The sequence below is a fragment of the Geotrypetes seraphini genome, chromosome 4 (genome assembly GCF_902459505.1).
Source record: "Geotrypetes seraphini chromosome 4, aGeoSer1.1, whole genome shotgun sequence".
Taxonomy (NCBI): domain Eukaryota; kingdom Metazoa; phylum Chordata; class Amphibia; order Gymnophiona; family Dermophiidae; genus Geotrypetes; species Geotrypetes seraphini.
This window is the reverse complement of record NC_047087.1, coordinates 288,461,188-288,472,446: the sequence shown is the minus strand read 5'-3', so window position 1 is coordinate 288,472,446 and position 11,259 is coordinate 288,461,188. Positions and strand designations below refer to the sequence as shown.

General features: G+C 46.8%; 1 protein-coding gene across 3 annotated transcripts in view; it reads right to left on the bottom strand.

Moving 5' to 3' along the window:
- Window positions 1-206: 206 nt before the first annotated feature.
- Window positions 207-11,259, bottom strand: part of OGA (O-GlcNAcase) — a 247,621-nt gene continuing 236,568 nt past the window's right edge. For all 3 annotated transcript variants that reach the window (XM_033940315.1, XM_033940316.1, XM_033940317.1), the window contains one exon: window positions 207-694. In XM_033940315.1, coding sequence (XP_033796206.1) covers window positions 558-694 — 137 coding nt within the window. In that variant the 3' untranslated portion in view covers window positions 207-557. The remainder of the gene's footprint in view (window positions 695-11,259) is intronic.

The window sequence follows — 11,259 nt, the reverse complement described above, 5'->3', positions numbered from 1 at the left end:
ACAGTACATTAATTTTACAAAAATGGTCAATGGCTTCTACCACAGACAACTTGCATGTTTGACACCACAAACCATGCCAATTGTAAACCGATTCCATTCCTAGAAACTAGTCTTATCATTTTCTGCAACAATTTTTAGATGTCATTTAATATCTTAAATTACTCATTGATGAGTGGAATATTCACTCGTATGAATGACGAGTTTCATAAACTTGTATTTCCTTTCATGCACAATGTGGAAGGAAATCATTAGATTTCAAACTAACAAAGGTCCAATCTGTAGATTTTTTTTTTTTTAATATATAATGCCATAAAATTAAATGCACATAAAATTCCAGCTGCTGTCTTTTCAGTATTTTAAGAAGGTTTCTCCAGAGCCATTGGCCATGCACAACACCAAGCAAAGGGATTTCCTTCATTCTAAACAGTGTTGTCAATGTTAATAGAAGTCAAGGTGTGCATATTGAATGGGTAGCATTGTATTGCCATTTCACAGCAGGCAATGATGCATCTCCATTACGCTATCATTCTTGGAATAAGTTCACATTTTCAACAGCTTCACAGACTTCTTCCAAGGATAATGGCATCCTTTGGAAAACCTTCCATTTTAGCTATTTCAAAACAACCCAACTTGCTGTAAAAATCCATGATTCTTTTGTCATCAGGTCTCACTTCGCAAAATGCACCACGGGATCCTATAAGAGAAGAAACAGTTATTGTGCTAAAAAATTTAAAAACCTTTTACTATGGTGCACCATTTGCCAACACACCTTGCCCATAGTTACCAATCAGATTTCATGTTTCATTTTCCCAAAGAAAAGATGAAACTGTATTGGTCACTAATGGCAACTTTTGTTGGTAAATAAATAAATAATTGGCTTAACTGAATAAATTCCCTCAGGGAGACTGTTTCTACTTTAAAAGATGTGATAATGAAATCATCTACAAAAACAAAAGTAAATTTGACGGGCCTCAGTATGAGCTCTCGAGATACAAGCAAAGGGTATTAAGCTCAGGCAGTAACTCATGGATGACTAGCATCAGACCGAAGTCTAAATAAGCACTGCCTCATACATCATTAGGCCCTAGCTGTGAAAACCACACTGGAAATAAAGTGCTAGAAAAAAATCAAATAAAGACAGTCGTCCCTGGGGAAAAAAATGCATAAACTTGAACTAAACAACTATCTAAGAACTCCCAAGTAATTACCCAATCTACACGAATAAAGTGCAAGTGCTAAGTGAATACTTAAAACTTAAAAATCCAACCTAAAATGTGCTGATCAAAATTGTATTCTAATAAATGGATAAATATACTGATAACAGTGCTTATTTAGACTTCGGTCTGATGCTAGTCATCCATGAGTCACTGCCTGAGCTTAATACCTTTCGCTTGTATCTCGAGAGCTCATACTGAGGCCCATCAAACTTACTTTTGTTTTTGTAGATGATTTCATTATCACATCTTTTAAAGTAGAAACAGTCTCCCTGAGGGAATTTATTCAGTTAAGCCAATTATTTATTTATTTATTTAAACAGTTTTGGACTTATTGGCAACTGTTCAATCCACAGGGTTAGTTTTCTTTGAACTTTTGTGGATATCATCTTTTTCTCCTATTCTTATAAATAGGCCCCCATCTAAATGTCACATGTGGATGACGACATCCACGAAGCCCGGTACAGACAGTGGTAAAAGTGTATTGCCACTTTAAGATTCTTAAAAAGTTTGCGACTGCCTGCACCACGTATGCATGAGTGCCTTCCTGCCCGATGCCAGCTCGAAATACCTCAAGTTCTATAAACAAGCTAAAAAGCCAACCAGGGGAGGTGGGAGGGATTTGAGAATATCTGCCTGCTGTCCCTGGATAAAACCTGTTGTGTTATGTAACTGTGCTTTATTCTAGGACAAGCAGGCAGCATATTCTCTCTGTGGGACTCCCTAGCTGAATATAATGGGATGTGGGAGAGTAGGTCTTTAGGAAGAAAATAAATTCTGTAATACTGTTTGGTCGAAACGACCATCTCGCCTGGAATAGGAATCCAGATAGTAGTAAGATATGTATGTGTGACTTGAGGACCAAGTAGCTGCTTTGCAAATTTAACCAACGGGAGTGGAATGTAAGAAAGCTACCGATGCTGCCATAGCTCGGACCTTGTGTGCTGTAACACCTCCCGCAAGCTGCAGCCCAGCCTGAGCACAGCAGAAGGAAATACAGGCCACTAGCCATGTGGAAATAGCTCTCTTGGTTACAGGCTAGCCCAGTCTGTTAGAATCAAGAGATGAACAGTTGAGGTGAAGTCCTGAGTGGCTTAGTCCTTTGTATGTAGTAAGCAAAGGAATGCTTACAGTCCGAATTTAGGATGTGTCCGGAGAAACAACATATCATGATGAAATACCGTGTACTGTGGATCGGAGACCAATGCTTGAAATTCACTCACTTGATAAGCGTAAGTGACTGAGATCAAGATGACCACTTTCCAGGTGAGAACTTAAGATAAGTAGATGCCAGAAGGTCAAATTGAGGCTTCATCAAACTGGTGATAACTACATTAAGATCCCAGCCAACTGGAGGCGGTTTGAACGGAGGTTTGGAGTTGAAAAGTCCTTTCATAAACCTGGACACAAGTGAATGAGTGGCCAGTGATTTATGGTCGACAAGAACATGGAACACACTAATAAACACTGAGGTGAACTCTGACTGAAGTGGTTTTCAGTCCAGAATTGGTTAAATGGATAATGTAGTTCAACACTGAAGATGAGGAGTAAGCATCTTGGTGATGGAGTGTATACCACAAATTGAAGCAAGTTCACTTTTGTCAATAGCACTGCTGAATAGGTGGTTTTCTTGAAGCAGGTATAATGGCTTGTACTGATTCAGAAAGATTAAAATCTGCTGGAGTCAGACTGAGAGGTACCAAGCTGCCAGATGCAGAGATTGCAGGTTGGGATGTAAAACAGCTTCGACTCTGAGTGAGCAGAGATGGAAGGGTTTGCAAGGGAACTGAATCCTTGGCACTCAACTGAAGTAGAAGGGAGAACCAAGGTTTTTGGGGCCACCGAGGAGCTATCATGATGCCTGACTCATTCTTGAGCTTGACTGAAGTCTTGAGAATTAGAGGAATTAGTGGAAATGTGTAGAGAAATTTGTTCAACCAATCCAGAAGTCTGCCTCGAGATGATGAAAGTACTGCTGTGAGCAGAATTGAGGCAATTTGTGATTGTGTGGGAGGCACAAACAGGTCTATCTAAAGCACACATGTCAAACACAAGGCCCGGGGGCCAAATCTGACCCGCCTGGCAGTTTTTTGTGGCCCTTGGTGACTGTGTCACATCTAAGTGCCTGACCGGTCCCAGTGGCGCTCCAAGCTCCTCACCATGCTGCCTCAGTACCCATTTGCATACAGAAGGACCCAGTCCTAGTGTAAAAGCTAGGTTGGAGCAGGGCGCTCCACAGAAGTGCCTGATTGCGCCACAGGTGTCTCAGGGTGAGGAAGGATCTATACTAAGACTAAGTATCTTAATAGAAAATTTGGCCCTCGACTTAGCCTGTGTTTTAGATTTCAGCCCCTTATGTGATTTGAGTTTGACACCCCTGATCTAATGAGTAAGAAGATGTGGTGAGTTGAGTGTCCACTCGTTGACTGAAGAAATCTGCTTAGTTTGTCGGCTAGAGTATTCAGCTTTCCTTGCACATAGACAGCCTTGAGAAATATGTTTTGAGCAATTGCCCAGTTCCATGTGCATTCTGTCTCTTGACAAAGAAGGAGAGCCTGTTCCTCCTTGTTTGTTGATGTAGTACACCGCTACTTGATTGTCTGTGCGAACAAGGAGTACTTGGTTGGAAAGATTTACTTGAAAAGTTCTTAGAGCATTTTGAATTGCTTGGAGCTCTAACAAATTGATGTAGAATATCTTCTCTTGAGCAGACCACTGACCTTGTATTCTGAGACCATCTAAAAGAGCCCCCCAAGCATACATGGTGAGTACATTCTGATGTGGAGGAACATGAAACAGCAGACCCCTGGAAAGATTAGATGCATCCATCCACCACTGAAGGGATTGATGAAGAAGTGAGGTGACTGATCTTTTGAGATAAGGGGTTGAGAGCCTAAGACCATTGAGATGCTAGAGTCCCCTGAGCTTGTCTGGGATGAAGTCTTGCAAAGGGGGTAACGAGTCATGAGTCACATCATCTGTCTCGCTCAGATGGATTGCAGACTTGAGTGCAAAGATGAAGCAAAGTGTCTTTTCTTTGTTGAGGTAGAAACACCCTGAGTGAATGTCTAACAGAACTCCTATGAAAAGAAGTAGTTGAGCAGGTTGAAGCAAATTTATCATGAACTGTGTTGCCAACTGAACTGCTGGAGGAGATGCAGCCTTTATCAGCCAGTTGTCTAGATATGGAAAGACATGTAAACTGTGAGTAAGAAGGATTGCTGCCATGACCACTGGGCACTTGGTGAATACTCTTGGAGATGAAGCCGGGCCGAATGGCAGAGCTTTGAACTGAAAGTGTTGATGAGCTATCTGAAAACACAGAAATTTTCTGTGTTGAGGATGTGTGTTTAAGCCTTTTTGAGGTCTAGAGAGCACAGCCAATCGTTTCATTCTAGGAGAGGGTATACAGTCCCTAAAGACAGCATACAAAACTTCTCTCTGACTAGATATTTGTTTAAATCTTGGAGGTCGAGAATTGGATGAAGACCTTGTGTCTTCTTTGGAATTAGATAATACCTGGAGTAGAACCCTTGAATTTTCTGAGAAGGGGGAACCACTTTCATGGCATTTAGTTTAAGCAGAGTTCTGATTTCCTGAAGAAGGGACGTCTGCTGAGATGTGAAAGAAGACTCTCTTGGAGGATTGTTTGGTGGAATGGTTAAAAAATAGAGCGAGTAACCCTCCTTGATGATTTTGAGGACCCAAGAGTCCATTGTGATGAGAGTCCAATGCTGATGAAACAACTGTAGGCAACCTCCAATAAGTTGGGGAAGAGGTGGAATTTTGGCTATGCTCTCTAAAAACACGTCAAAAAGACTGTGATGGAGGCTTAGAAGAGGATGCTGGATACTTCCTCTTTTAGGAATAAGAAGCAGATTTTGTAGCAAGCTTAGACTGTTAACTCTTAGCTTTAGATTTGTTTAGAGTTCCAGTTTTGCTCATGCCGAGTAAGCTTTTGAGTAGCTGCCTCAATAAGTTGGCAAAGAGTTCTTCACCAAGACATGCGATGTTGGCTAAGTGATCTTGAAAATTAATGTCCGTGTTGGAAATTCGCAACCGAGCAAGACACCGCATAGCCATAGACATGGTCAAAGTTCAGGATATTAGCTCAAATGCAATTCTTGCCATATACTTTGATTTGTAAGTTATTGTGAACTGTGTTCTGAAAATTCTCAAAATGATCCGAAAGAATATGTTGCTCAAAATCAGACAGGTGCCTTGTCAGATGTTTAAGGTAGAAGGACATAGAAGTTATAATTTAGAATTATGTTGGCCAACATAGAATTTTGATAAAGGTGACAACCAAATTTATCCATAGTCCTCCCCTCCCTTCCTGGTGGTGCTGAGGCATAAATCCTGGAGCTGTTGAATTTTTTAAGGGTTGATTCTACAAGAAAGGATTTATGTTGGATTTGTGACTTGTCAAACCCCAGACAGGATACTATTCTGTAGAGGGAATCAATTTTTCATGGAGCTATAGTGACAGAAAAAGGGAGTCTCCCAATTCTTGAAGAGCATGTTCTTGAGATCATGTAAGATTAACTTATGTAACTCCTTAGGAGGCTCATCGAAATCTACAGCACCCAATAGTTTGGCTCTGAGTTCAATGTCAGCCTCCAACTTGACAGGGAGAGCCTTTCCCAACTTTCTTATGTATTTCATAAAGGAAAGTCCTTCAGGTGGAGACCTTCTAGGAGAAGGAGGAGGAGATGGATCTGAAGGAAGTCCATAAGATTCAGGAGCTGAAAAAGTAGGCTCACATTCAGAATCAGAGTGGCCACGAGAAAGTTCAACAATAATCCATGCAGAACGTACACACTGAATGGTGAGACCTTGGCTAGGACTTCAGCAGACCGGGATTTAGGGGTGATCATTAGTGAAGACATGAAAACTGCCATTCAAGTGGAGAAGGCTTCATCCAAGGCTAGACAAATGCTGGGTTGTATCTGTAGAAGTTTTGTTAGCTGGAAGCTGGAGGTCATAATGCCACTGTACAGAACCATGGTGAGACCTCATCTGGAGTACTGTGTGCAATTCTGGAGGCCACACTACCGTAAAGATGTACTGAGAGTTGAGTCGGTTCAGCGAATGGCCATCAGGATGATCTTGGGGCTCAAGGATCTCTCATACAAGGATAGGCTGAACAAATTGCGGCTCTCTCGAAGAACGTGGGGAGACATGATTGAGACATTTAAGTATATCACTGGTCGTATCAAGGTGGAAGATGATATTTTCTTTCTCAAAGGACCCTCGGCCACAAGAGGGCATCCGCTGAAAATCAGGGGCGGGAAATTTCATGGAGACACCAGGAAGTATTTCTTCACAGAAAGAGTGGTTGACCATTGGAACAGCCTCCCTGTGCAGGTGATCGTGGCCAGCAGCATACAAGATTTTAAGAAACAGTGGGATGCCCACGTAGGATCTCTACGAGAGTAGTGTAGAGGTGATGCCATCAGAGTGTGATCCCTTGGAGGGTAGTTAGGGGAGGGTTAATAGAGTGGGCAGACTTGATGGGCTATGTTCCTTTTCTGCCGTTATCTTCTATATTTCTAGGTGACCTATGGGAACTGTGAGAACTTCCTCGATGTCTGTACCGATTTGATGAGGATGATGAGGAGGAACGACGCAAAGATCTTCTATACCTGGAAGCATAGGAGAGTGACGATGCTTCAATGAAGACCTTTGATGTTTTGATGAAGAATGTTGATGTGTCGATGGAGAACGTCAGTGCTTCATTGGTGATATTTGAGATTTCTAAGCAGATCAAAGATATCTCGATGGAGAGCATCAGTGTCTACTGGAGGAGCATTGATAGGAAGCAGAGTGGCATGCTGGTGTAGACCTGGAACTGGTACCCTGACGCCTCGATATGTTATGCTTAGGCTGGGCCGGTACCGAGGGAATCGATGCAAACACTGGTGTCGAGTGCAATTTGAACATGTCACCAATCTCCCTCTGGAAAAACTCATTGAGTTGTTCCTTGAAAATTTGCACCAGTACCCTTTGGTCACTAACCAGTACCATCGGTGCAGCAGGGTGTCAAGGGGTAGGTAACCTCAAAGAGGAAACACTCCCTGAAAGAGACATAGCCTGCACAGAAGGACAGTGTTGGTGTCAATGCTTGCCATACATCGAGGGACTCCATACTAGTGCTGCCCGATTCAGGAAAAAAAAATTCGATTCAGCCCATTGAATCGATTTTTCGATTCGATTTTCCTGCCCAATTGGGTGTTTTTTTAAAAACATCCTGGTGGGTTTATTTTATAGCCTCTTCACTCCCTTTGCCCTCTCCTAACCACACTGGCGCTGTGGTGTAAACAAAATAAACAAACAAAAAAGCACAGTTACTTACCGTAACAGGTGTTATCCAGGGACAGCAGCCAGATATTCTCACATGTGGGTGACGTCATCCACGGAGCCCCGATGCGGACAGCTTTTCAAGCAAACTTGATTGAAGATTTCAAGTTTGCTAGTGCTGCACCATGCATGTGTGTGCCTTCCTGATCCACTAGAGGGCGCATCCCCTCCTCATGGTCTTCAGTTTAGATAGCTAGCAAAGAAGCCAACCTTGGGGAGGCGGGCGGGTTGTGAGAATATCTGCCTGCTGTCCCTGGATAACACCTGTTACGGTAAGTAACTGTGCTTTATCCCAGGACAAGCAGGCAGCATATTCTCACATGTGGGTGACCTCCAAGCTAACCAAAAAGGGACAGAGGGAAGTTGGCAATTCAAGAAAACAGATTACGCAAAACCGACTGGCCAAACCGGCCGTCGCTCCTGGACAGAGTATCCAGATAGTAGTGGGAGGTGAAAGAATGAACCGAAGACCAAGTGGCAGCCTTGCAAATCTCCTCGATAGGTGTTGACCTGAGGAAAGCTACAGAAGCCGCCATCGCTCGGAATCTATGTCCCGGGACTCGACCATGCAGCGCGAGACCAGCCTGAGCATAGCAAACCAGCAGCCAACCAGTTGGACGAGGTGCGCTGGGAAACAGGGCGTCCCACCCGAGTAGGGTCGAAGGACAAAAACAATTGAGGAACCGTCCGATGAGACTGAGTGCGTTGAAGATAAAAAGCCAACGCCCTCTTACAGTCAATCGTATGAAGCGCCACCACGCCAGGATGAGAGTGGGGCTTCGGAAAAAAGACCGGAAGAACAATGGAACGATTGAGATGAAAGTCCGAAACCTTCTTGGGCAAGAACTTGTAATGAGTACGCAGGACCACTGCGTCCTGATAAAATACAGCAGAAGACGGGTCCGCAACCAGAGGTTGCAGCTCACGGACTCTACGAACAGACGCGAGACCAACCAGGAATACCACCCGCCAGGTGAAACAGATCAAAAGAGCGTTATCAATGGGTTCAAACGGAGGTTTCACCAATTGAGCCAGGACCACCCTAAGATCCCAAACCACCGGAGGGGGCTTGAGCGGAGGATGAACATTGAAGAGACCCTTCAGAAAGCGGGAAACCGTCGGATGGACGGAGAGCAGCTTCCCATCCAGCGGCCAAGGAAAGGCAGCAATCGCACAGAGGTGGACTCTGATAGATGTCGATTTGAGACCAGACTGAGACAAGTGGAACAGAAAATCCAGCACTGAAGGGAAGGAGGCAGAGAGTGGATCCATGCAGTGCAAAGCACACCACGCAGCAAATCAGGAGCATTTCTGGGAAAAGCATTGCCGAGTGGAGCCCATACGAGAAGCCTCGAGAATATCCCCACTGACTGAGAGAAACAGAAGGAGGGAGGCACGTTGCGAGGAACCAAGCTGATAAGTGTAGAGACTGCAGATTGGGAGGCAACAGAAACCTCAACACTGAGACAGCAGAGAAGGGAACATAGGTAGAAGCAGAGGCTCCCTGACACGCTGAAGGAGCAGGGAGAACCACAGCTGTCAGGGCCACAGAGAAGCCAGCAAGATCATGGTGGCGCAGCCCAACAGGAGGTGCATCAAAGATCTGAGAATCAGAGTAAAGGGAGGGAATGCATAGAGGAACCTGCCAATCCAATCGAGAAGGAAAGCATCCACCTCGATGCGAACCCGGAAGAACATCCTCGAGTAATATCGAGGCAACCAGTGAGTGAGGGGCGAAGCGAACAGAACTACCTGTGGGGTTCCCCACCGAACAACCACATGCCGCAGAGTCTGAGAATGGAGCAACCATTCATGCGGCCGAGAAGGGTGACTAAACGTGTCCACCAGACAATGCTGCTCGCCCCGGAAATACACCGCCCAAAGAAATAAGTAGTGGTGTAACGCCCCCTGCCAATGACGAAGGGCTCCCCTGCAAAGTAACAGGGAACCTGTACACCCTGGCTTGGTCACAGAATACATCGCCACCGGGATGTCGGGACGCACCAGGACCCCGCAATCTTGCAACCAATAACGAAAATCCACCCCGGCATTATAAATGGCCCGGAGCTCCAGCAGATTGATGCGGCTGCGACGGCCCGCACCCGACCAAAGACCCTGAGTCCGAAGGCCGTCGAGGTGCACCCCTAAGCCTATGCCAAGGTGTCCATCGGCAGAACCTTCTGATGCGGGGATACGAAGAGGTGGCACACCAACGAAACAAGCGTGTCAAGGAGGGAGGCACCACAATGTGCTTGGAAGCGGGATCCCGATCCTGCCACCACTGAGATGCTCGGGTCCAGCGGGGAACACGAAGATGAAACCAGGCGAACATCGGGACATGAACCGTGGAGACCCATGATCCCAAAAGGATCAACATCAGCTCGGCCGAGGCCGAAGACTGCGGAGACACCAGCTGACTCAAGCGCAGACAGGCGGCCTGCCGAGGCAGAAAAGACCGGAGGCGGACCGAGGACAGAGGGGCCACCTTCCGGCATAAACAAACAAGGGCCACCCCCTGAGGCCGAGACAAGAAGGAGCGCAGACAAACTGGGTCCAGGTCCGCCCCGACGGACTCCCGAGACTGGGGCGGGCAGAGTCTGAACCACTCCTGGACTAGAACTAGTGCAGGTCACGAAGGGCCTGGACCAGACGCAGATGGGAGGATGGGAATGCCCAACCGACAGAAGCGAGGCTATACTCCCGGTGCGTAGACACGGAGACACCCCTCCCGAAGGGAGGGGAGGAATCCCAGAAGGAGAGCAGCCCGGTCGGAGGTTATGCGAGAATAGTCAAAAAGACGGCCAGGAGTCGCCGAAGCCGGCGACTGGACCATAACCCGGCGCTGCTACAGCTATTGCGGCTGCTGCGAAGGAGGCCGAGAACACAAGAAAGGTATCCGGAGGGCCCCTCCGGAGAAGGAATCCAAACCACCAAGGCAGACGGGATTCAGCTGAAGGCGTCCCGATAGGCGAAGGACCGGTCGTGTTCTGAGATGCGGTTAGTGGCCACCGCAAGAGAGGCCTCAAGAAGCGCAGAACTCACGCAAGTAAAAGTGGCGAGACGATCCTGGAGGTTCGGATCCTCAGCCACACTCTGCGCCAAGCGAGATAACGCATGGCAGGAGCAATAGAGCGGGAGCAGGGAGAGAGTCTCCTCCAGGCAACCAAACTCCATACTACAAGATTCCGTCACGGCTGCCCGGAATGAACCGAAGAGAAAGTGGGGAACCCTTTCGAACAGGAGCCGGAGACGCCGAGGCACAGAGCCCCAGACGACGTCGAGACACTAAGCCCCCGTCGATAACGGGGCGCAAACCCGCAGTCGACGCCGAGGCCCAAAGCCTCAGCCGCTGCCGAGATATAAAGCCCCCAGTGACGTTGCGGCACCAAGCCACAGTCGACATTGAGACACAAGGCCACCGCCAACCAAAGGGCAAAGCCCCAAGCGACGTCAAGTCACAAAGCTCCAGTCGACGGCGAGACACGAAGCCTCGGCAACGACGAGGCACAGATCTCCAGCCGACAATGAGGCCCCCAGCCTCAGTCGACGTCGAGGCACAAGCCTCAGGCGCCGTCGAAGCACAAGCGTCAAGTGACGCGGAGCACACGGCCGCAGCCGACGTCGAAGGTACAAAGCATCCGTCGACGTCGAGACACCCAGCCCCAGTCGACATCGAGGCAGAAAG